General features: G+C 37.9%; 1 protein-coding gene across 1 annotated transcript in view; it reads right to left on the bottom strand.

Annotated features, from left to right (window-relative positions):
- Window positions 1-6,265: 6,265 nt before the first annotated feature.
- Window positions 6,266-27,433, bottom strand: part of ACOX3 (acyl-CoA oxidase 3, pristanoyl) — a 37,937-nt gene continuing 16,769 nt past the window's right edge. The window contains exons 8-18 of the mRNA XM_068402981.1: window positions 23,944-24,040; window positions 23,347-23,529; window positions 21,830-21,952; window positions 20,079-20,199; window positions 19,457-19,576; window positions 18,673-18,786; window positions 16,874-16,989; window positions 14,033-14,207; window positions 13,486-13,553; window positions 12,706-12,792; window positions 6,266-8,575 (exon numbers count right to left, since the gene is read on the bottom strand). Coding sequence (XP_068259082.1) covers window positions 8,456-8,575; window positions 12,706-12,792; window positions 13,486-13,553; window positions 14,033-14,207; window positions 16,874-16,989; window positions 18,673-18,786; window positions 19,457-19,576; window positions 20,079-20,199; window positions 21,830-21,952; window positions 23,347-23,529; window positions 23,944-24,040 — 1,324 coding nt within the window. The 3' untranslated portion in view covers window positions 6,266-8,455. The remainder of the gene's footprint in view (window positions 8,576-12,705; window positions 12,793-13,485; window positions 13,554-14,032; window positions 14,208-16,873; window positions 16,990-18,672; window positions 18,787-19,456; window positions 19,577-20,078; window positions 20,200-21,829; window positions 21,953-23,346; window positions 23,530-23,943; window positions 24,041-27,433) is intronic.

The raw sequence follows: 27,433 nt of genomic DNA, 5'->3' as shown, positions 1-27,433 counted from the left end.
AAATATATGGTTTTCATCTGCCCTAGAGCATAGCTCAACCGCCTGAATTATTTGTGTTGAGGGAAGAACTGGGCTGCCACTTGCTCAGTGTCTTAGGCACTTGGGCCTTTATTCCTTTTTATGATCTCGTCAAAGATTGGATGGCGGTACCCTTCCTCAGGTGGGAACGGTAGTTTTTCTACAGAAACACTTTGTGAAAATTGTGCTTCCACTGCCCCGCGCTTCTGGCTGTGGGACTTATCCACAGCTTTAGGACTGGAACAGGATAGGCAGTTTCTGTGGAGCTGGAAGACATTCTTTTAATAAGAATTTGTAAAGAGATCAAAACAAGCACAGAAACCCAATTCCACCCTATACATGTCAAAAGTAAATTTACAACTGGGAATACTCCCCAGGAGATATGTTTTTCCTGGCTCCTCCATCACACTAGTGAAATACAGCCAGTGCTCAGTTCTGGACCTTGCAAACACTCATCATTGATAAACTATATGGAAAAAGCCAAGTGTTTGTGTGGGCTTAAAAAAAAAAATCATTATTTAATGACAACCAAAGAAGTACTTTCTTGGAGGGCGGTTCAAATGGCACCAGCTGTTCTGAAAAGGAGATTTAAAAGATCTTGGTACAGCATATAACAAAACCATAGATGGTTGTTTGGTCATCCCAAATAATGTGCGTATATGCACACACTTTCCTTGAAAGTAAACCATTTCCTTAAATCTCTCCCTAGTAATCAGACACAAATTAGATTTGTTTTGACATTCAACATTTTCTTCCACTTTTGGACAAGCCGATAATACTGTAATCGCATTATATTTTAAGCTCCTCTTTGACATGCTAAACATTGAGTTCGTGCAGTTTCCTGTCGTACCATGCTTTTCTCCAGCTTTGAAGTCAATACTGTTGCTCTTTTTTTGCATCCTTTGCTGGTTTCTGCCCTGAGGAAGCAGTAGTCTGGCACCCGGTTTCTGTGAGCACAGAGACAGAATTACTCGTAGAAATGTTCACTTCCCACAACACAGTTTCCATTTCCCAGGCAGGCCTGCGTTTTTACGGGTCTAACTTTGGATCAGGCTTTTTTAAAACTAGGGCTGGACAGGAAACAATTCTCTGATCATTTCAAGGTTGTAAGGATCTCATGTTTTCTTACTCCTCGTGTGACACTCCTGTAACCTTTTAAAAAAAATGTAAAACGCATCATTCTCTCCCAAATACATCAAGCCAGGTCAGTTGTTGATGAGAGCAATCAGCCAGTGCAGAGAGGAAAGCATTCACCTCCTCTCAGCTCTGACCTAGAATGACAAAATCTCTCTTTATCCCTGTATTTTTGAAGGAGCTGTTGCATACTTGGGTCAGCAAAACTGGCTGGTTTACACTTATTAAGCATTTAAGACTATGCTGTATGCCAAGTCTGTTTTCACCTTTATTTACCATTCCACCAATTACCCACCTTTTAATAAAACAGATTTTACAATTACTTCCACCTCGCCAAGGAAAATAATAAGCCGTGGCAGGTCTAGGATTATCCTTAACAACATCCCTGAAGCACACACAATGATTTCTCCACTGATGGCTTCCTGAGACCTCATCAGTCAGGAAGTTCCTAATCCAATTAAAGCATGTTTTACTGATAGATAGAATGCTTATTTTTTACTCAACAGTGTCATGTAATACTCACTTTGAGGTCTTAGAGATAAATGTGTACATTGCATGTCACATATATTCAAAAAACACAGTTTGTGAATACCTGGGAACTCCTCCAAGAATGAAATTAGCTTTGTCTGACAAAGTCTATTTTCTATAAAATTTCTGATTGATATTTATTGTATTTCTATGTAATTACTTTATTAGTTGAATCCTCCTTCAGATTTTCCATTATTTTGCTTGTGATTGATAGAATCATGTTCACCGCTACTCTGTCCTTTCAAAATTTTGGTATAAGATCCAGCAAACTCTGTTCTGCTGGAATTTCTTTGATGCTCTTAAATATAACAGAAACGAGTATGAGTAGGCCAGTCAAGTCTTCCTAGTCAAGCCTTCACAATCTTTTGTTACCAATTATATGGGTCTGCTGATTTTAAAGTGTTTACCATAGTACATGTTGCTTAATATCCTCCTGGGTTACTAAGGGACTGGAAAGTATTTTATCACATCCCGGTGATAAAAGCACGTAAATATAGTGCAGAACTACTTGTTGAGTACTTTTTTTCCCTCATTATAAACAATTTTATCATCACAGCTTGTATTTTTGCTATAGGGAACTATGTCTGTCTATAGATTCCTGGTTTGATTCTTACATTTTACAAAAATAATGTATTGCACAGTTAAAAGAGGTTTCATTCTCAGGCAATAGTTTTCCATTCCTAAGGTACAGGCTGCCCCAAAACACCTTGTGGAGGTGGTAGGGCCAGTGCAGTATATGTTGTACGGCACACTGACAGTAGAGTTGCTTTTCTCTGGATGCCTTAGATGGTGTCCTGGCCCATGGATCACCTGTTGAAAGCACGAAGGGCATCGCTATCACAGTCACAGGTCTGACCAAACTAGAGCTCCATGTTGATTCTTCCACGGGCTGTTTTCCAACTCCTGGTTATCTCTCCATGGCAAATACACCGCAAGAAACTGCCCATCTAAACCAAATTGTTATTATGAGTTGAGGCATGCTGTGGAGTCTCCTTCTCTGGAGACATTCAAAACCTGCCTGGATGCATTCCTGTGTGACATGATCTAGGTAATCCTGCTCCAGCAGGGGGATTGGACTAGACGATCTTTTGAGGTCCCTTCCCATCCCTAACATTATGTGATTCTGTGATTCTGTGAGGCATTTTCTCTATCAAAGAACTTACAATTTAAAAATATTCTTTGCACAAAAGGAGGAATAACAATGGATATTTTATGATTTGGCAAAAATGTGTTTTTAGCAAAGCTGTGAGTACAGAGAAGATGACAAGCAAGTGAAATGAGTTGGGGAGGACACTCTGCAGGAGGATGGAAGGACGTGGGCAGGTGAAGGGGTCTATTCCCCACTGACACTGGGTCTTTGGAGTCTTCTGCAAATCTCAGTTGACCATAGCTCCTAAATAAAAATGTAAAAAAAAAAAAAAGGGTAAATTTGCTTCAGAAAATCCACTGGGAATTGTTCTAGTCACACACTTGCTGGTCTGTCCTTTGACAAACACAGTGAAGAAAATCCTAATGGAAGATGCATTTATTGAAGAGAGGTTCATGCTGTGGGAATGTTGAACAAATGCAACCAGACTGCAAAAATTTGGGAAAGAAAAAGGCAAGGTAGTCAGCAGAACTGTTGCTCTCAGCAAAAACTGCATTTGTTATCTCTGCCTCTGAAAGGAAATTATGTGAAATGCTCTGCTTGTATTTGATAAACCCGAGACTCTACTTGCTTGGAGAAGAGTGAAGCTTTATGCTTCCGTTCCCCCTGACAGTGTTGTGGGCAGCCTGCTGGGGTCACAGCTGACCTTCCCTTGGCTGGATCTGTCTGTCTCAGATTATGCTATCACATGGATGTCTCATGCAGCGAGCTCCCCTTTGCTTATGGTGCTCCTTAGGCCAGTGAACCGAGCTAAAGTGATCTGGAGCCTTACCCTGATCTCAGGCTAATGAGAAGTGGGAATAACAAAACATTGCTAAGGCCCATGGAGTTACAGTGCTACAGGAGGAAACACAGGCCTCCATGCTGTCCATATGGTTGCACCTAAGAGAGAGACCGGTCACGCTGACAGCATGTGCTAGTATTAAATCACCGCTCAGGTTTGAAAACACGTTAAGTCAGTAAAGAAAATACATGAATAAAGGCAGACAGAAGAGAAACTTGCTACCCTGCAGAACACATAAAAAATCATTTATTACAGTGGGAAAGAGGCTTTCAGACAGAAATGGCAGCGTATGAATCTGCTTATCTCTGCAGAAAACAAGCACCTCTGGGAAACCCGTATCCACAAACTGCAGCTGTAAAGATGGTAGGGCTTCCATCAGGCTCTTTAAGCCCTTCTCCTGACACCATCGCTCTTACAAAAGGTGATGTGAAATATTCATGTATTTATCTTGCCACATCACCAAGGGAGGTGTGTGCACTCAGTGTCCTAATGCACATGAACAATTTGTTTTTTTTCTGATAGCAAAGAGATTTTTTGCTTTAACTGAGTCCCATCAGCACAAATACCACATCACAGAGGAAATCAGTTAGAAATACCCTTGGCAGGTAGGTGGTTTGACAAAGTCAGAAAGAATGCAAATGCCACTATCGAGGAAACAAGTCATCAGGGCACAGGGGAAGCTGTAGGTTGGGGCTCTTTCAGGCCTACTTGGATTCAACTTTCTGGTGACAGATTTAGCTGCCTTCATGTGGCAGCTTGACACGACAGATTCCCATGGCCAAATTATTTTGGACTGAACCTACCTGACAGCCTTTGACCCAGCTCCCTAACCAAGTTAAAGTGACATATCCAACTTTATTTGGCATTTGAACTGTGAGGGAAATGACTTTTCTGTTCTGCCAGAGGCCTCTTATATTTAATGTCCTGTAAAGAGGAACAAACTGCATATAATAATGACATCTTGTGGTACTTGTTGAATTATTGCCCTATGATTTAGTAGATAATTGGTTGACAAATTTCATGACATCTTTCTCCCTCCATGCTGCAGCTCTGCAAGTTCACACTTACAATTTCTGCTGCTCTCAGAAGCTGGATGTAGAAGACCTCTAGAACCTTTGGCTTATTGTTGACTTCAGAGGAAAAGGATAATTTGGTCATTTGATTACACAGGTCTGGCTTAACATACAGGTCAGAAATTCATAGTCATAACTGATTAAAGAATGGTTATCCAGATATTCATACAGAAAATACTGGAGTTTTGGTAATACTGAGTGCAGAGTGTCTCTGGCCCATAGAACGAGCTTGCCTTTGCTGCACCGTGGCTTCGTACTCGGTGTGAGAGTAAACGGGGATAGCCTTTGCTGGCAGCATATGAAGCCCAACAGCTGCTGAACACCTGCACCGAGCTTGCAAACAGTTCTGGTGAGCAGCCGCCATCACCCCCAACAGCGGGTGGTACAGAGATGTGTGGTGTTATAGAGCAAATCCCCAAGGCCTCACGGTACCCCTGCTTTGCTTGTACTTATTTCAGCTTTGGAACTCAGGTCTCTAACTCCTGCCATTGACTGTGTGGGTACCCAAGGATCCCATGAAGCTCTAAGCTTAGTGCAAGCTGTGTGACAGTTCATATTAGTATCCATAATCATGACACTTTACTGAGTATCCCATTTTGCCTGCCCATAATCGTGTTCTTGTTGATGCACTCTCTGCAGTGCTTGCTCTAGTCGAAGTTAGAACCTTTTCAGAACAAGCAGCACACTTTCCTGCCAGTTTGTACAGTTCTTATCAGCACGGAGGGGCTCAGCTTTTATCAGGGAGTTTGGATGTTGACCAAATAGTCATAATAAATAAGATTAGCAGGAACAGGTTAGGCATAGATTCCTACAGAGGTGTCTTTATCCTGTCATGTGTTTGGTGAGTACCGTTGGGGCTCACCAGGTCTTCAGTTCTGTTGCATTGTGGCATAGCTGATTTCTCAGTGGTTGTTTTTGGATGAAAGTGGGCCTAAGCTACATGCCAAACACCTTTGTGTTTTCTTCTGGCCTACAAGACCTCATAAGCAGGCTTATAGTTTACATGCAAGATTTACATACAGCTCTGTTTCCCAGCTGTGAGGAAGGAGGCAGGAAAAGACTGTATCACTTATGAAGAGGTCAGAGGTGATGGTGAAATTGCACATGTGTAAGACAGTGAAATAATGCTGCTGATCAATTGATAGTACAGAATGTGGAGTGACAGATCAATGCTACTGCTCTCTCCATTTTATGTGGCAGGGCATCTCTTACCCATGTGCCCCTTTCACTGTCAGAGATCCTGGTGTTCACACTGGATATCAGGCATAATGTGCTCTGCCTACTTCCTTCAGGTCTGCACAATGCAAGCAGTACAGACTTGCTAGATTCCCTAGAGATACAGAAAACAGATGAAGATAATCATGAGACTCCATGATTACATAATATCTAATGACAGGTATTCAGCTGTATTGATCTGTTATTTTTTTCCATGGGATGATGCCACCTATTGGACATTATTAAAAGAGGCAAAACAGTTCAAAGGAAGTACTTTGTACTGGTTTTTTTTTCAGCAAAGGCGGCTAAACTTTTGACTGTTTCCTACAGTTCAAGAGCTAGACAAAGAGCTTCTATTGGGACATCCTGAATTATGGTACCTCATTAGAAAAGAAGAAAGAATAGAGGCAGAAAAAACACAGGCAAGACTGACTAGCTCTGGCAAAGAAAATGAAGTTCAGAAAAAACCCCACAGGTAAAGTTTAACAAGACAGTTTTTATCCATTTTTCCAACAGGACTATAAACAACAGTTTCAGCATTTTGGGATTTTCGTTTGTTTGCTTGGGTTTTTTTCTTTTTTTTTTTTTTTTACTGAAGTGTGTTGAGGGTGATCATCTTTAAATGACCTTGAACTTGTGGTGGTAAAATTATTAATATTTAAGATTGAGAGGTCTGGCTAAGCAGTTATCTTTACTAAAAGAACATTCCTTTCAACTAAAATCTAACAGTCTGTGATTGTTTCCAACTTCCCACTTCTGAGCTAAGATAACACAGGGTGTGCCACTACTACAGACTCCACCAAGAGCCATGTCTTCATATTTTCATGTTAGTTACTGTTTGATTCATTAGAATTGTGGCAGTTAGCAAGCTACCCAAGGAGCCCATGCCCGCAGGGATGGATGCCTGGCTTTGTTAACATTGAAATGATTGCTTTTCCTCACCTTGTTCTTTCTTTTTTCTGAAAGGGTATATAGCTTGGGTCTCTGCAATCACTTGGCTGAGAACAGGGGAGCAGAGGGGAAGATGCTCTCTGAATGTTCCCTCACTACAATCATAGTTAATAATGCTTCCGTCTGGCCTGTCCTAAATTGTACTTGGGAGTCCTCAGATTCTCCGATAAACTGCTCTTAAAAATACAAACAAAAACTTCTAAAAAAAAAAAACTGTTTAGTAAATAAATGTACCTTGAGGTACTCTTGTGAAATCTTTTTAACACTGGACTTACAATGCATTCTCCAGACATGAAATGTTTCCTGAGCTGTCAGATTTAGATGGAACCAAAGAAGCCTCTGTAAGGCAGGCTGTAAGGATTTACAAACTTTCATATACTGACACTGCAAGAAGAGATGAAATTATAAAACCCCACAAGGACAACGGTCTGATTCTGCTCAAGTAGAATTCAACACACAAGTATTGAACTCGCATTTATGTAATAGCCCAAACCATAATTCATCCCTCATTAGCCATAAATAATAATAAATTTTTTAACTTATAAAGTAATCTCTTTGGCTTAATAGGATTGCTCACAACAGTAAGGGCAACAGGAATTAGGTTTTAACAGTACTTCAGTACATAGATACAACAAAGGGAAAAATGAATTTGTTTTTCACAGCATATCTAAAGCATAAAATATTCTGAATTTTCAAAACTTTGTGTCTCTTCCATTTGTGAATAAAAATATTTGATAGTTAATATAGCTGAAAGAGAAATATTCTAATATGTTCAATAATGCCTACCACTGTCATGTGTTCTTATAACACCATATTTATAATAATTCTTTTGAGTATATTCTGGTCTAAAACATAGATGCAGTTTCTATGTGTGTCAACGCATTCCAGGCTTGATACTGGTTTTGAAGTACTGAAAACATTGTAACCAAGAATAATTCTACGACCTACAAGTTTGCATTACCATACATTTCTTAAAAAAAGTCGTATAAATGAGTTGCTTTCAATTAATTTTATCTACAATTATACACAATTCAAAACCAGATTATCTAAAATCCCAGTCCTCTCCCGCATTGAAAGAGCAATCAAGTTTGAGGGACATATGAAGTAAATCAGAATCACAGACTTCAAAGCGGCTGTCCAGAATCATTCCCATCCCTTAATACACGTTTATCGCTCTTGGTGTTCTTGATACCTTTTTTCTTCAAATTCTCTTTTATTTTGCTTTTGTTCAGTTTATTCATAATCCCTGGTGGGAATTGTTTTTAATTATTTAACTTCTGTAATATGACAGTAAAGTCACGAGACTGATTGGAACATTTCTTTTATAGAAACTTTGCAAAGCAGTGATCATGATGAATCTTCATTTTTTTGTATTTAAATGAGTAAATACGAATAGTGTGCAGACGTGTTGGTCTTGCTCCTGTCATTATTATGTTAACAGTCCCTGAGACCAACTTGGACTTGATTTCAAAGTTCTTTTAAAACTTGGCACTTCTCTATGAAAATCTCTTTCATTTTCAGTTTGACATATGGTCTCATTTCCTCCTGATGTTTGAAATATGGTATCCATCTCAGGCCCGTCCAGCCTCTTCCAAGTTGTTTGGTTTACAATCTTGACCTCAGCCTGCCTGTAACAGGTTTATTAATACAAAATTCTGCCCACCATGAAGGTCTGTTCAGAGCTTTGCTGCCTTGAAGGATCTCTGCCCACATATTTTTATATAACTGCAAAATAATAATAAAAAATGATTAATTCATACAGAAAATAAAACAAACTTCTGCAAGATAAATTAACCTGTCGGTTGAAACGAGATTGTGATTGAATTTCTAGATAACAAAGGTGAATAATTATGTACAGGCAAGAATAAACACAAAGATAAAGCATAAAATTTCGAAGTACCGTAAACATCAGATATCAGTGTAAATCATTTAGACCATCCTTGACGTAAGAGCAGGAAACCAGTAACCTTTATAATTTCTTGTTTTCAACTTGACACGAGCTGGTATTATCAAAGGTAGAAATTTGGAAACAAGGTTATATTAAGCTAACCTTTGTTCTGTCCAAACCTAAAGACTCTGTCTGAAAGCAGTCGTGCACGTCTGTTTTTACCTTTATTTCAACACATTTCTGGAAAGTAACATAACTTCTCTCCCAGATGTGAACTGTTCAATCTGTGCATAAGAAATTCCTCTCTCATAAGCAGATTGTTAATTCAACATCTTCATCAATTTGCAATTTTATGAGGAATGGTTAAAAAAAAAGTACATGGGAAGTAAATTCTGCAAAAGTGTAATTTTAGCAATATTTGGCAGTTCATAATTAACTGAAGCTTAAAACTTTAAATAACATTATAGAAAGATGAGGAAAGGAAGGCCTTATTTTCAGCAGTAAGTTCGAATACAGTATAATACAACATTAACATAGCATAAAAGCAGTCAGCGATGTAGAGAGAAAAGCCTTTCTTCTACATCAAAAGATGGCTTGGCCCTATATATTTGTGATGATTTAAATGAATATTGAAATATATTTAATATTAAATATATTTTTACCTTGATTACGTGGGCTAGTGTTAACTATTTATTCCACTCTAAGTTTGATTTAATGTTGTCTAACAATTTTTAATTAATCTTGAAATAAATGTGGCGATAACTTCACATACTTAAACTGAGATTGTCAAAGCTTCTATGGCGAAATGATGACCACACCATCAAACTTGCTTTCAAAGAGAAACTGAATTCTCATTTAGTGCTTAAAGCCACCCATAACAAATTTAGAAACTCTTCTTCTGCTCTGATGATGATCTGTGGCTGGTGGTGCAAGGCACTCTACTGCAGTACAATATAGGTTATAGAATCACAGAATTGTTTGGGTTGGAAGGGACCTTAAAGATCATCTAGTTCCAATCCCCCTGCCATGGGCAAGGACACCTTTCACTAGACCAGGTTGCTCAAAGCCTCATCCAACCTGGCCTTGAACACTGCCAGGGAGGGGGCACCCACAGCTTCTCTGGGCAACCTGTCCCAGTGTCTCACCACCCTCACAGTAAAGAACTTCTTCCTGATATCTGATCTAAATCTACCCTCTTTCAGTTTAAAACCATTCCCCCTCGTCCTATCACTCCCTCCTCTTGTAAAAAGCCCCTCTCCAGCTTTCCTGTAGGCCCCTTTCAGGTACCGGAAGGCTCCTATAAGGTCTCCCTGGAGCCTTCTCTTCTCCAGGCTGAACAACCCAAATTATACCGAATTAAATTTATTTTCCTGTTATGCTTCAATAATGTATTCTTTATCATACTGTAATTTTTACTAAAATGTTTGCATTGGTTTTTAGAAGTTGCAAAGATAGCAATGAATAGAGAATTAGACAGTCAGGAGACAAGGAACTTTATTAAGTATTTTCTTTGAGTGATGGATTGGCAGCCTTTTTCGAATTTCAGTTGAAAATATTTACACAAGTTGAAAACCACAGACTTAGACGCAACTCAGAAAACCTTCCTGAATTCTGCAGAACATGGGTCGGATATCACTGCTTGAAATTATTTTCTCAATATGACTCAATGAATTTACAAAAAACTTACCAAATATTGAGTACACAATTAAGTCAGTAGTGTTGAGAGTCCTATCTGCATGTCTCACATATTATATTCCTCATATTAATAAACCTCTGAGGCTTCTGTATTTGTGTGAGCTAAGAGCTAGCCAAAGAGGAGCTAGCCAAATCCATTACATGACAAGTTTATTAGCTGCTGATAAGAAACCTCTAGCTGACTGCTAGAAAGGGGGTAGTATTCTAGGAGTGGATCACTGTGTGCTTGGACCATATTTTATATTCCTGCCTATAGCATCTGCTTACAGCTTCTGTTAGAGACATAATAATGGGTGAAAATGGGCTTTTGGCCAATACAGATATGCTTAACATTCTTACAGATGATGTTCCTTCTCTTAGAGTTATGTTTGGAGCTTCCCTCCCATGACCTCTTTCACTAATTTAATCCTCTAAAACCTACAGAAAGGGAAACAAAGTTTCTAGTGATGATTATAGTCCTCCTGTTGAGAGGCTGGATACCTAGAGCTAGCCTTCCCTCCTTTATTTGTAGAGACTATGTTACCAAAGTAATCATTCTGTTAGGTCAGTGTCTCCTCAGAAACGTCTGGGCTGCCTTCTGTATTGCTTAATCACCATGGGAACAATGGACAACTTTAGATATGGAGACACAGAGAATATTGAAAAGCATTGAGTACACTTGACTCAGCAATCCTGTCAAACTTCATGGCAGTCTCCAGTGATTCTCTACAGGGTCTATCCACAGTAAACCAAGCTACCATACTGTGACTGTCTCTACATAAGAGTTATCCCACAGCTTGGCCCTGCTGAGTAGGGTTGGCCAGTAAGCAAGAACTTTGATCTGCCAAGAGTTTGGAAATAAAATACAGCTCTTAATATGTCAGCGAAAAAAAAGCAGAGAGGGACCATAACCTAAGTATAGCCAAATCCATGGCATGAGATCTCTCTTAAACCACCAACTGCCAACAGTTGAGACACCAGGGAAAGAACACCTCAATACTTCATCTGTTTCATACAGTGTTCTCCTTGGTCACTGTAAGTTACAGAGTATTCTGTGAACTGGATCCAGTATGGCCATTCATGCTCTTGATTCAACTCCTGCTTTGTATAATTTAGACTACACAAAAGAATCCTTCTCAGCCTTAACAAGGATGGATTATATTCTCATTAAAGCAAGGAGAGGTGCTAACAAAACATCATTCTTCAAGTCTGTATTAAGATTACCGAGATCCATTGGGTAACGCTGTACCTTGCACTGGTGAGTACAAGATACTCCGTCATATCCTAGAATTCCCACTGGATAAACAGAATTCTCAAAGAATTGTGCAGCTTCTGATATAATTTTTAACCAGAACAAGTTTTAAATTTTCCTTTCCCTTATTAAAATAAAAAAAATTATGAAAAGTTAAAAAAAAGAATTAATTTCTACACCATTTATATACACATCACACAAACTGGGTGTACTGTGAATACCAATACAGGCAGCAGAAATCCTAGGCAGAGAAGAAATAGACCTTACTACCTCTCCAAGGTATTAAGCTATATACTAAAGACATGTTACTCCTTAAGCAATCTTAGCAGATGGTATAATGTATTTTTTTGTTGTTCAGCAGCACAGATGCCCACAAGAGCAAACTAGAGCAATACTGTATGAGTTTCCCAGTGAAGCTTATCTCCAGTAAACACAAAATGCCGTTTTCTACTGACATCAATTTAACTCTGGTACTTTCCACTGAAAAAGTGTCCTCCTTTTCTTTTGTAGCTGTGAAGTTGTCTACATTTAGCCCACACCCAGAGCTAAACAGTAACAGTTTTTCTCTCACCCAATGTCTCTTCCCCAACCGAGGAAAGGAATTGTGAAAAGGAGAGAGACTCGTGGGTTAAAATTAAAAACAGATTTAATAAAATAAAGAAACTAATATAAATGATAATACAAACCACACAAAATTATACTTAGCTACAAAGCTGCAGCAAGATGCTCCAGTAATAGCAATCATTGTGAATGAGAAAGAGGAAGGCTAGAAAAGAGGAGAACAAAAAAAGCCCTACTTCTCCCCCCTAAGCCCTCCCTTTTATAGTGAACTTGATGTTAATGATATAGAATACACCTGTGGGCCAGCCTGGGTCAGCTGCCCTGGATTTAACTGCTAAGGGCCTTGATCAGGGTGGCTGGCCTCAAACTGAAACCAAATTGCAATGAAACCAGGACAGAAGTGTATTGAATATGTTATGGCTATTTACAGGCAATAACCTTCTTGATTAAACTTAGACATTTTAAAATGGGTTTTCTTACCTCTCCACTAGCTTTACCAATAGGAGAGTTGAGAATGAAGTCAGGAGGAGCAAAGACATCAACCAGGGCAACTGCATCATCTTTCAACTGTTTAAAAACAAAAGGCGCATATTTGGCAGCTTCTGTAGTTGTCTATGGCTACCTATGAACTACAGAGCAGCATAAAGATTATTTTCATAAAGTACCAGCTGTTGGTAACTTAATAGAAATTCACAATAAGGAGTCTAGATTTATTTTACTTTTTTCCTTCCAGGGTAATTGCTAAAAGAGACTGTATTTTAAGTATTTTAATTGTTTTCCTCTTTTGCTTATAGGTTTCAAAACACAATTTATCCAAGATGGTACTGTTTACAAACATAAAACCACATATTTATGAACTTTAAAAACATAATGTCCAGATTCTTCTTTGAAATTTTGCTTACCTGCGAATAATATAATCCAGTTTGAAAAGCTTTTGTGTTGAGAAAAAAAATTCATGAGCTAACACAATAATAAAATAAATAGAACTGGACTGCAGTATTTCACTGGCTTTCCAATGAAGATTGCAAGGCCACAAATGATAGAGTGTTATTTTGTAATATATATTGGGGTTTTTTTTGGTAAATAAACTAGGACTAGATTCAGGGTCAATGAGTTACTAAACAGGAAGTTATTCAGAAACTATTAATGTAATATCCTGCTGATTTACCCCTTGAAGTACAGAATAACTGATATATCTCTTTTTTAGTATTTGTATGCTATATTATTATTTAATCTCAACAAACAATATTGAGGGCTTACCCTGTAGCAGAGCTCCAGAATAGCATTCTGAATAAATCTACCAGCTTGTTCACCTGAAGCATAGCCACCTGCAAATACATTCACAAAGAAGCTTATACTAGTTAAGATTACACTGATACAATCCTTTTACAAAGGAGTTTATCAGTTCAGCATTCAAGACACTAAATAGATGCTCCTGTGTAATTGGATTGACTGTCTTTCATTAATGAGTTGGCTGCAAAACCGTTGATCTAAGACATTTGGAACCTTTTGCCTTAACAAGCTACACTACACCGTTTTGATGCCTACCCTCCCTCCTCTCCCCCAAGCACTGGACCATAGCAAAACTTGTGAGCCCTCCATCTTCTCTGAGCTAAGAGAGAGTCTTTTGGGTTAATTTGTCACTCCAGATTCCTGCTCCTGAAAATTTTGTCCAGAATGATTGTTTTATATTACACAGGAAGTAAGAAAATGCTCTAGTCTAAATCCTAATTAGGATTCCTTCCCCCTGTCAACTTAGGACTTTTATAAAGTGACATGCACAATACATTCAGAGAGCTGATCTCACCTTGGTAGAGCACAGCCAGATGTTTACTTAAAGACCAGAGTCCATACAGAGCACTGAGATTCTTAAGCACTGGCTGCAGAGTAGATGGTATGTTGGGATCATGAGTGTAGTCACGATATCTTTGTAAGACCGTTTGTTCAATAAAAGCAATGGCTAATGATCGACAGTAGTATACCTTAGGAAACAGAAAAGGACACTGAGTAACAAAGTACATGGAACCAATCCTCAGCTGGTGCAAAATGGCATTGCTCTGGCATCTGGAGATGAGAAGAAATCTGGAGATTTCTTGATTTAGATCTGCTGATCTATCTTGAGATTAATACCTTGAGATTAAAGAAAGTCTAAGAAGAAACTCTGGGAGAAAACTCTTTCTACAATGTTTTTGTAAAGGTTAGTCATGAAACGCCTCATGAAATGCCTCTTAGAAATAAGTTCCTAATTTTCCACTGTGTTCCAGTTTGGGTACTCTCTTATACCACTCCAAAGGGTACTCTCTTATACCACTCCAATATGCCTATTACCAGCGTAATTTGGCAGTTGCACCCAGACTGTATGGGATCAAGTATCTACATCAGAGAGAAGATCATGCAAAATCAGGTTTGCTGACTTTAGGATCATTAACAAACCCATGTAACTCTAAGAAGATAAAGGTAGGTTTACATTTATTTAATATTATGCAGAGTTTTATAAAGAGGATAAAATCTTCAAAGTGGTTCAGTAACCTGTTGAAAACTTGTAACAGTCCCTTCAAATAATAAATAAAAAATCTGATCATGTTAGCATGAGTGGGTTCTATTTATGGATTGCAATAGACTGCAATATGTTTTGAAAGAACTATCCAACTAATCTTTGCCAACTATCTGATCAGAAAGGCAAGTCACCAGTTACTGTTAATACAGAGTATAAAACCTTAAGTGATGATTGTACTCACATAGGAACACTTGTCTACTTTTATATACTTCACCTTTGCTGTATCATGGCATATGTCCTACCATGAAATAGCCTGCTGACTGAAAACATTCGAGTTGGCTAACAGAAGGGGAATTTGAAACCATTGCTGTTGTGGCTGATTCATTGCAATGCTGTAAACTGGTGTTTCTTTTTAGCCCATTGGTTCGGGTTTTTTTTTTTCATTTAGAATTAGTTGATTAGTTTTTCTTTTTTCTTTACTTGCATCATCTTTGCATTTAAATCCACTGTGGCATTTAAAAAAAGGCATATTCCAAAGATTACTGTCTCTTTCTTGATAGCTGTTCAGTGGCATACTTACACCCAAGCTCATATACAAGTATGAACTGCAAAATACACATCTATTCTCTGCAGGTTTAGGGAGCACTTCCCCCTTATTAGATGGACTTTTTTAGATATGAATGTCAATTCCCTAGTCAGAATGAAATAAGTCTTAACATCGCAAATGAAGCATGAAGAATTAATTCCCTATTCTTCTCCCCTATAATTCTATTTCCTTCTTTACTTTTGCTTGCCCTTCCGTATTGTTTCTATCAAGCTATCCCCAAACCAAAATAACCTAGGGATAGGCTAGGAATCTCTTCCAGATCTCCCATAGCAAGAACAAATATTATATATTAGTCAGTCACTGAGCTGACAGAACAGTGCTTCTTCATGCCCAGAAAGTTTTAAATCAAATATGTACATGTCTTTAAAGTACAGCTTTAAATCATTATCAGATGTTTTTGAGTCATGCCATTTAAAATAAAAAATCCTGCTTTCCTGAAGATGAATTGTACGGAGAAAAGAAAACCTAATGACCTAAGGTATATCAATGCCTATGTCAAAAGCAGTTTTGTGCCTAAGCATCTTTAAATTAGCACATTTGAACATAAAAGGGAAGAGAACTTTCACACTTCTGAGCAAACCGTTCTCTCTAACGTACTGGCTCCAGCACCAGCCTCCCAAGAGCTGGCCAACTGACAGGCAATCAGACTTGAATTTCTTGCAGTTCCCATTCTAAATTTGACCCTGAAGAGTTTCTCTAATAAGCTGCTTCTAGGGCAAAACCAGGAAAGATTTCCTCCACTCTACCAATGGTTTCATACAGACCATCCCCTGCTGAAGCTAGGCTGGCTCTTTCTAGGTGCAGAGTTGCATATTCCTTCCCGATTTTTTTAATGAGCTTTGCAGATAAGGTGAATGACACTGGCCATCTTCAGGAAACAGATCTCTCTCCTCAGTGACAAATGACAAGTGTTCTTTCCTTGGATGAGAGCCAGTTTTCTCATGGAGGTAAGGGAAGAATTTGGAGAGCTTGGGGATATACACTGAAATTTGGAGTTAAGCCATTCCTAACTGTTAAAACTCTCTGGTGAGAGAGTGGACCTGCTATATGTAGATTGTCAATGTTTCCTTTTCAGGTTCCAATGCTGTCAGTCTGGTATCTTTCACGAGTACTTTGCACTATAGAAACTAGAGATAGAAAAGACCTATTAGGTCATCTAGTTTACCTACCTGCCAGAGTAAGATTCTTTCCTACAGTATGTATTTGGCCACAAGAGCAGATGGAGATGTAATCATCAGATGCTGTAGTATATTTAATAGTAGTAGATTTAGTCTTCAGAAGTTGTGCTATCAAAATTACAGACATCACCCAGCACATGCCTGCAACTTTTCTGAAGGGAGATATATCCTGGGAGACTTCTGCTGATGGTAACTGTCCTTCTGCTATCATGTTCAATACAATGCACATGGACAGGTATTACATTTGACTTGCTGCTTTATGCTTGAGGAAATTGTACTTCATGACACAAGAACATAAAACTAACAGGATCTGACAAACTTGGATGAAAATAAGTAAATAAGATAAGAAAGCTGTGTAAGTATTACCTGACAGTTGTTTTTTGCCTCAAAATCACTTTGCCCAGACTGCTTCTCCTTGCTCAGCTTTAGGTCACTTTCTCGGAGCAGGTAGCAAACCAGCCATTTATATGCTGCTAAAGGAACTGTGAAAAAGAGAAAACCAAAATTCTTAACATTCACATTTATAATGCAAGAAGTCACATGCAGATTCTACTGTAGTCTCAGTTTTTGTTATTCAAGGTGAAAAGTGAAAGTGTTAATCAATCCATTAACATGACACTTTGCCCATTACTGTAGATGCAATAAATAACATCTGGGTAAGATAGTCAGATTGTAACTGTACAGTGAAGACATACCATGCCTGACCATACACTAGCTCAAACTGTCCCCAAGCTAAAAGACAAGGTATATCCACAGCTCAGTTTAGTCTTCTGACTCGATCACATTTTTTCAGCTTGTTATTTTCTTCCCATATTAAGACCTAGGTCTGCAAGGTACTCAGTCTCTTCTGAGAATGTAAGAACAGAAGACAGTCCGCATTTCCTGGAAGTACATTACTTCTAACATTGCAAAGGTGGTTGAATGTAACCGCATTTGAATGACCTGCTTTGTACATAGGTGTGTTATATTTTTAGAGCAGCCTGGAACCAATTAGGAAAAAAGTACTTCAGCACAAAGTCCTTGTATGAATCCTGCTTGCTTGTGTCTTAGCTTAAGATTTAATGTAGAAGATTATTTAGGCAATTGTCAGTGTTCCCATGCTGCCTAAATTTAGGTACCTAAATTAACTGTCCAGTTCCTAACAGAATGGAACAATAAACAGATTCAGATATTTTTAAAACTATAGTCTGGTTCAGTAGGTGTTACAAAAGAGGAGAGGACATAGGCTTAGGTATCAGTTTGTGCTCTGCTTGATCTCACAGGTTGGAGACATAAAACAAAGAAGAAAGCAAGCAGTTGTTCTGAACTAGTCTTTTTCTTATAAGCCTTTGTATTTTGAAGTTATTCCTATTTTACCCCATAGCTGTTATGATACTATCTCACTTGGTACTACGCATCACTATCCGAAGTTCAGCTTTTTTGCAATTATTTGAGCACTGACCTGGTTACTGAATTCTAGGAATCAACTCGATTGCCCTTTATATATTAAGACTGGAGTTTCTTCCCCCAGAATGTTCTCAGTTTCATTTTTGCTCAATGCCCTGTCACTATTTCATTATCTGCTCATTTCTTTGTTAATTTTTGCCTCCAAGGGCCAATCTGGGCTCACAGTGATACAAAAGTGGGAGTGGCAGCTAATGTCATACTTGATCTGATTATAGCAGAGAAAGCCAGGAAAACTGCAGGGAATTTTCTTTCACCATTACTCATTTTTCTCTATGCAACCAAAAGCAACTGCCAAAAGCACACACAATTAAAGCCTTTCAACGGATTTCTAAATCACTTGTATGGTTTTCTAAAATAAGATATTTTAGTGATATAAGGTAGCGGCAATCAATGCCCCTTACAACAGTTTCACTTGAAAACAACAATACAGTGGCAAAAACCCCCTAGATCACAAATGGTATTTTAGAGGAACGAAAATGGAAGAAAAATATCTGATGCTATCCTCCATTCCAGAATTGAAGCTGGGGACAATCGGATATATTTCGAAATGCAAACTATGTTCTTAGTAAATTGAAATGCATATAATACAAAGAAAGTCAGCAAATAGTAATGTGACAAATATCTAGTAAGTAGCAAAGTTTGAATTTCAAATCTCTGGATCCTTTCCTCTGGAAAGGAATTTAAGATTCTAAATCTGTTTAACAACAGCAGAAGGCTACCTGAGGAGTCCATGCAGTCTTCAACACTAATCGCTGTGAATTTCCAGCCAAGGATATGATGGTAGTCTTGCAAAAAGCTTATTGTTCCAAAAGGGGATTCAAAAGGAGCTTTATCTGAAATACCAAAGAAAATAAAAATGATCTATGAGAAAAGAAATCAGACTCTCTATAACTAAAAGCCTATTACAGAGACGTGCATACACTTGATAGGCCAGATGCAATTAGGCCATAGCATTTATTTTATTACGGCCTAGTCCAGTCAAATGAGGACTGGTGGACAAGTGCTGAAAAACCTGACATCACTGCCTATAAGCCCCATAAGATTCAACTTCTACTGCTGAGTTTTCCAGTTCTGTAAGATGCTGGTGAAGCTCACTGCTAGAAAATTGAAATAAAATCTAGAGAACTACAAAATGTACTGATGGATGTTGCTACCAAGTTAGGTGGTATGAACTGTTTCACAGTACAACGAGCAGAGGGCACCCAGACTTACAATGACTTCAGGAGTAGTTCCATTGAATTAAACTGAACTTCCCAGATACTACTTAACCTGATTAGGGATGGCAAAAATTCTAGCTAGCTTCTGCAAGACAGTTGAAAGAATATTTCTTGCAGCACATATCTGTGTATTGTGAATGTATCATATGATGGAGTCTGTAGCACATTATTTATGCTCTACAAAATGACTAAATGACTGTCAATTGCTTTCAGTATGAAATTACCTCCTAATTCCATTAGCTACACACTGTTGGGTCCAGCATAGGATTCCACAATGAAAACTTACCTCTTATGTAATTCATCCAGCTCATTAAGTAGTTGCTGGTTTGCTGAAGCAGGACGTTGTTATCTCCCTCATATGTGCAGTTTGGATCATTGTCATTTCGGATTTCACCCAGACGATTCACTTAATAACAACAAGTGCACAATTTAATATATTGCAATGTGTTAATGGAAGTTAAGAGGGATTAAAGAATTATTCTGTGACAAAATGCAAGAGATTTGTCTGTATGTGTATATATATATACATATATAGCTATCGCTACCAACAGATGAGCTTGAAAGTTCACTGTTTAGCTTGTGAAAATTAATATACTGGAAAGATTTTAGAAAAGCGTGGCATTCACCTTACAAGGGAAATTTTAATCTATAAAATCTGCATCTTTATTTTTGGAACTGAGACTGAATCACATGTACAGTCTGTCCAAATGCTGGTGCAGATGCTGCACAGGTTTAGGGGTTTTTTGTGGTATCAGGTATGAAATGAACTTTAAAGATATGGACATGAGGAAAAACCCCTTTCTAAACTTATTGCTAAAATTCAGACACCATGACACAGCAACAGCCAAAGAACACATAAGCATAGTCATTCTCTTTCTGATCAGTGTATGCGGTATTCTGTAACTTACTGGCAAGGTAACCATGTCCTCCACAAGCTTCTCGGCACTCCTGGGCTGCCTGCTGAGCAGTCCAAGAAGCCAGTGGTTTGCTCGCAGCAGATAAGGCATGAATCTCACGTCCCAAATCAGCCTTTGTGAAAAACAAGTTACAAGTGCGTAATAACTTTTACACAAAGTAAGTTTGTGACCAGTTAAAAGCCATAGCTACATGTACTGCTTTGTAATGAAGAAAATAGTAACTGGCAATATATACATAAAATTTTCTGCGATCTATGTAAGGGCGGAGCATATTTTTTGCTGCCACAAAAAAACCCTGCCATAACTGAAAAACATTCAGCACTAACTTTTATATATGGGAGAGCAACAATATGTGCCGGGTGATAGACACATGGGTACATCTTAGCTCAGATGTGCCAGTTGACATGGCGTTGAACGGAATAGTTCACTGCTTGCCAACCTTTTCCTCCCAAAGATGGAGAGGCAGGTGGATGAAGGTGAAATGTCCAAGGAAAGCTCCTGTCCCCTCTGTGACATAAGCAATCCCTCTCTCCCCAGTCATCAAGGGGGTATTTATATTTACTGCCTTACATGGTTTTCACTGATCTTTCAAGCATGAACTTTGCAAAGAGTAGGAAAACTTAATTGTACCCCCTCAATTTCCAGAGAATCACAGTAGCCTGCATTTACACTAACTCTGTTGGCCCTTCTTTGAAAATGTGTTTGGAATTTCAGTTTCTGGAGATAGTGGGTTGATACTACCAAAACTTGTTTAAGAGTAACTCCCTGGTTGTGTTTTTTTGGTTTCTTTTTTTTTTTTTTTTTTAGATCTCCTGTAGAACAAAAGGAATTCATAAGGATTATGAATACATTCTTAACATTGTCAACAATCAGATTTTTATCTATCATGATTTTTTTTCTGATAGCCACTGTTTTGCCTAAGATTAGTAACTGCACTGGAGACCTCCAGAGATAAAATATCAGATTAAAAAAAACCAAACAGATTCTTCTGTGGTTTGTGCAAAGAGGAGAAATTAGAATACACAGCCATTAGTACACAAATCTTTCACAAGCTTTATTTTAGCTGAAAAAAGCCTGAGCGTTTAAGTGAGATCTGAGCAAAACACAGCCAGTGTGTAGGCCCTAACAATTAATACTTTAATTTAAAAAAAAAATAAATAAAATGTATATGCTAAAAAAAACCATAGTGAAGTTATTTTCGTTGAGAATCAGTCCTTGCACAGAGGCAGATAGATCAAAATATTTCCTCTGTAAAGGGGTGAATTCCAATGGTCTGATTGTGGATGAGAAATTCAGCATTAAGACTCAAAAGTCTTAACTTTTTTCTCCAAAAATATTTATCCTAATGCATGAATATGAATTGCAAACTCAAGCCAGACTCACAGAGTCTGTGCAGGAATAAAGAACAGTATCAGTTCAGAAAGCCTTTGATATATGCCCCCTGCAGTATCATTTACAACAGTGATAAGCTGAATTTGCATTATCATCATATATTTATGATAAACAATTCTGCAAGGGAACATAACCTTAAATCCCACAGAAATCAATAAAACTTAAACCACTCCATCAAAACTAATTTGGATAGTTTTCTGAATGCAACTTGAATCATTACTTTGTATGTCCCATATTTCTGAGACATTGCTCTAGCATTCTTGATTGTAGGATGGCCTAAGACTTCTATGTAGGTCCTTCATTTAATAATTCCCAGTTTATTATAGTAAGGAAATTTGTAAATATCTTACCTGTCTCTGACTCCTTTGCTTTGTCAATAAGCCTGCATAAAATTCTACAAAGTTCTCAAACAGGGATTTGGAGAAATAATCTAAGGCATATGCAGCAGCCAGGTAAGGAAGAAGACGCCATTGCTAGAATAAAAATTAAACAGATTTGACTGCAAATTGATATATATTTTTATAGTTATATATGTGTAACTATCTTATAATATTGAACTAACCCATTCGTTTTTGCTTTGTTCAAATTGGAAAACCGTTTTATGGAGAAGATAACTTAACAATAACCATCTATAAACATAATTAAGTGTAACTACTCTATACACAAGTCACAGTTATGTCATTCTAGTTCATGCATTTTATGAATTTGTGATAAATATTCTGTTAAACCAGTGCAAAAGTTCACTGAAGCTTTGGGGACCAATGACATATTTTTGCCTTGTGTTTATACAATGTCTGGCATGCCAGGGCCAGTCATGATTCATGTGTTTCTTCAGTACCAACATGACAGAGGTTGTAACTGTTTCACTTGCTTGTTCATTGCTGAATGTACATTAGTGCTGGTTGCATTCTGTGACAAAAAAAAAAACAGGGCTGGGAAGCAGAGAAAAAAAGCATCTTTGCTGCTCCATGCAACTTGGAGACCATGAAGGAAAAGAGAAACTGCTTGAGGAAGCCTTTGTGGTAGAGCAAGAAGGGAATGAGAGGTTCAGCAAGCAGAGCCCACAGAACAAGCCAAAACTGAGAAAAATTGAGAGACTCAAAGAATAGTGGGAAGCTGACCCTGGCTTATTCCTAAGAGGTGGAAAGAAGGCAGCTTTCACCGGTTTGCAGAAACCCATGAAATCTTTCAAAGTTGCAAGACGAAGTGCAAATCCGGAAAAACGCTCCCATTTTGCAAGGACAAACTGGGCAGGTTTGTTTTCAGCACTTCTTATATATTAACCTATCTCTTTCACCAGATCTGAGTTTTCTCTATTTCCCAGTTACCCTACACACTCCTGCTCTATTTTTTCAGAGCAAAAGGTGTTTTTCATCCGCAAAATCTGCAGAAAAACATTGGTTATATTCCTCTCAAAATTAGTGCTAGCTTGAGACTTCACCACAATTAATGATGTAATTGATTTCTATACTTTCAAAACATAAAGGCTAAAAAAAGAGAAAATTAGCATAGCAGCAAAAGAGGCACTGACATTTAAAAACAAATACTAGTTTCTACATCTGCAGTACTTTCACGTGTGCAACCTCTGAAAAGGTTACTATTTTAAAAGACAAATGTTTCTAGGTGCTTCAGAGAAACATGAATATTTTGGGTTTTGCTATTCCAAGAACTTCTGTCAAAAGCCTGATCATGCCAGGAGAAGGTCTTGAGTTGGAGTGAACACTCCCAACTGCACTAGAATGACACTTCAGATGACACAGACAACTCTAATTTCACGGACTTCAGTGTTGCTATTTTGAGCTGCAGTAGCTCTGAATCTGAGTTTCATTATATAAAATTCTGTAGATGTGAATTCCAAAGTATTTACCTGTGTTTGGTATTCAAGAACAGGTATTTCTTCATCATCAGTTGGTCCAAACTGACGTCGAGCTGCTGAGAAGCGAATGGCTATTGATAAGGCAAGCTTTAAATTGGTTGTGGAAACTGCCGTGATCAGAATTCTGCCAGTGGACAAGGATCCCAGAGCTGCACTAAAACGCTCTTTAACATCCTGAATGAATAAAAGGTACAGACTCAGTGGGGAGTTTAACTTCTCATTTACATCCCTGGTAAAGACACAACTCTGGCAGCATGATCAGAAGCCCAGAGGATTGGCCAGTTTTGTTTCTTGACACATTCAGATAAGGCATTCAGGCAAGACTCAAAAGTAATTTCTCTAAACTACTTTGGGATCAGTAGGGCACTGTAAAGAGCAAGAAGTCAGTAAAATTGGTGAGTTGAAACATCTCTGAAAGGCAATTAAAAAAACAGCATTCTGACTATCTCATGTGAAATCGTCAACAGCCTTATTTAAGTCCAGGTATCTAGTACTTCCCAACATAAGGCCTGTGCTCTATCTCTTAACCTACTTATACCTTTGTATTTTTAATGAACTGTATTAAAGAAACAAAACATTGATTCATACCTTGATTGAACTTGAGTACTTCCCCTCAGCTGTGACATCTCCAGCTATATTCAGTATGTTTTCCTTAGGTATCCTGACATTGTGGAACATGGCAAATCTGTTTAAACACATACACAAGCAATGTAAAATCTACCACAACATAGTCTGAAGCGTCTACATTACAGAAAAAAGGTCACAATAAAGACACGATTGCACAATGATCTCAATTGAAAACAGTGCCCATCAAGCCAGGTAGGCAATTTTAGGAGACTATGCCTGGGACAACAAAGACTTTCAGACTCAGGGCAGCAGAGGAAATTCAAGATGGGAAATTATTTGTTATAACTCTTCAGTTTGTTTTTTTAAAAAAAAAGATGGTGCTTGCAAAACAAAAACAAACACCTCATTTGGTAGACTCTACGAGACCATTTCAGCAGCTTCATAAGTAAAGCAGTAAACAACTAATGGAAGGATGAGCAATGTATTCTGTTTGAGGTGAGAGGCAGGTAAAGTTGCTTATTAGAGACCTTATACAGAGGCAGATTGACAGGCACTTTCACCAAGAGCCCAGAAACCTGAACTGATTTCTCAGTCTGCATGAGTATAGGTAAGTGACTTAGCTTGATATCTCAGCTGTTGAAAAGCTTGGGAAGATGAACAACTTCCTTCTCCTGCTTAGAACCTGACTGGGCCATTCTGACTCCTAATAATTCCCTGCCACAAACAATCCTCCTGAACCATGTGCTTTACTGAAGTGTTGTTCAGTCCAGTCTGGAGACTGCTTTGGAATAGAGACATTATATATTTTTATGAGTCTAAAATATAGATCTGTGAGGATCATTCATGTTATTGCAATACAAATGAGGACATAGCTGAAATAGTGCCCTGAGAACGAAATAAATGGAGAATTTTCGTTTGTTTAAACTCAAACTAGGATTTCTGTTCCCTGGAATGTGGCATCTTAAAAAGGAAGAGCAAGATAACCTTTTCTAAATTGTGGCACCCTGGCAGCAATACAAAAGGAAGTTGTTAGAATAGGCAGAATGTCCTGAGTATTCATATTCTTCAGGAAGAAAGTGTATGAACTGTTTCACCCAAATGGGCAATACAGCTTGGCACAATAGCAGGAATATGTGCTCCACTCACGAATATCTCAGTATCTAATAGCACTTGAAAAGCTGTATTTGTAATCAAAGCAAATTCCTTTTTCCTGCCAATACAGGCTGATCTATTTAATAAGGCTCAAGAGAGCCAGGTCTTTCACATTAATAAATTACATAAAGGCTGCATTGCTCCATGTGCTTTAAAATTATGAGTTGTTTCCAAGGAAACATATCTGCATACTGAATTTATTCAGCCTTAGAGACACAGTATTTTCAGACTTAGCCACAGAGAAAAGCATGCTATCCTAACCAAGAACCAGCTGCTTACTGGCTTTAACGATGCTAAAAAGTGCTTTATTAAGTGCCAGTTTCAGTGAGACAACACTACTTTGTAACAGAAGCAAATTCAGTATTTCCAAAAATCTGATTTTCATCTTTGTTAATATTTTTTTTCATATCACTGCAAATAAAAAAATTTAATTCAAAAAAGATTCCTTTGGTTAAATTCACATTCTCTGCTCCCTGTATCCCAAATAAAATCCGTCACAACTAAAACTGTACAGCAAGTCCAATATTTTTAAGCAATAGCATGCATGTTAGACAGAACTTGAGCTTTTTAATTATTATTACTCATTACTTTAATTACAGGGGAGTGTGTGTGGCAAGGTTAAGGTCCCTAGTTTAGCACTCTTCCTAGTTACTCTACACCCATAGAACTACAAGAAGATGCTTCCTCCTAGGAGCTTACAATCCAAGAATAAGGCAAGAAGCTACAAATGTGTTCAAACAAATGGTGAGGCAGAGACTAACTACTGAAGAATACTTTCCTGATATGACACCTGCCACTCACAGCACATTGGTGGCTAAGCATTAGCATTTTTTTATAAGCCATTAGAGAAAATGAGAATTTTAAGGAGGAATATGAGTGATGAAAGTAAGGGAGTTTATAAAGGATCCCTCGCAAGTAGGAAAAGATGCATGGAAGAAAGCAATGGAATGTTATTTTTAAAAGCTATTGAATGGGTGATAAAAACTGGAATCATAAGCCAGACTAAAGGAAGAGTTGACCTAACAGAGAGATGATACAATCTTTGGGGCACAGATTAGGAAGAAAATTCAAAGGGCTTCAGCTCTCGGGCCTTCTCTTTGCAAATGCTTATTTGGAGCATGTTTAGTCCTGTGTGTGATGAATGGTAAGATTTGTGGTAGCAATGATAATGAACAAGACGGCAAACTGACCTTTTGTGTGTTACACTGTAGTGATTAGTTCAATTCATTCAGCAAAGCTGTGCAGTTGCAGAAAATTATTTATATTGATACACGCTTGAAACTCTAGAGTTCTTAAAAAGCAGATTCAAATCTACTAATACATAAATCTATATACTAATAACCTATTTTAGGAAATTCAAGCCTACTAATATTGAACATGTGGCAGACATGAGCCAAACAAAACAGCTCCCAAAATGACCTGAATAGTTTTACCTACTTTCACCTGTTGTGATACAATCCCAAATAGTTAAATCTAGAGGAAGTCTTTTGTTGGAAAGAGCCAGAAATGTTGTAGAAAGTTTTACTATAATCTGTCGGACATAAATATAATGTAACTAATTCTGTACCACATAAAAGATTACCTAGAATTATTTTGATTAAAAATCACATGTATAGCCTTCCTATAATAACTTTTTTCACAGCTAGTGAACCAGAATACTATATTTCCAATCATTATATAACAATCTATTTTCTTAAAATCAAAATTACTTCAAAGAACGGTTTTTGAAAGTTTAGATTTTTCCCTTGATATTGTCCGTTACAGATACATTATTTCCTTCTTTTTCTGTAAGCTGCTATCAAAGTGAACACATATAAGATGGCAAAAACTTTAAGAAGCAAAACATAGAGACAGAACTAGCAATTAAAAATCACACAGAAAATTCCCATGCGTAAAGAAATAAGATATATTGCCTATAAGCACCACCGTTGAAAATAAAAGCAGAATCTTACAGGACCTGGGAGTTAGGCGACCTTGTGAGATCATTGCCAACTGCTGTTATGCTCCTTCTCCAAGAACTTTGCTATTTGAAATTGTTAGACATACTGGCCAATTTGAACTTGATATCGGAACATATTTAAAAGAAATAGTAAGATTTAATGAAGTCAACGATCACATTTCTAATGGTTATTAGCCTAGAAAGCACAGTGAATAGACATGGACCACATCTGTCAACGCATTTAGGGGAAAAATCTCCTTAAAGAATTGAAGAAATATCTTACAATAATGGAACTGTATACACAGTCATGGGGATATCATGTACCAGCAAGTTTGGAAAATGGCTAAATTTCACATGGTGATGACAAGACCATAGGTTTGAAAGCTACCCTACTTAGGGCCTCTTCTGCACAGCAAATAG

This window comes from Nyctibius grandis, chromosome 6, assembly GCF_013368605.1.
Source record: "Nyctibius grandis isolate bNycGra1 chromosome 6, bNycGra1.pri, whole genome shotgun sequence".
Taxonomy (NCBI): Eukaryota; Metazoa; Chordata; class Aves; order Nyctibiiformes; family Nyctibiidae; genus Nyctibius; species Nyctibius grandis.
Note: the sequence above shows the minus strand (reverse complement) of the source record. Positions and strands in the feature narration are given on the sequence as shown.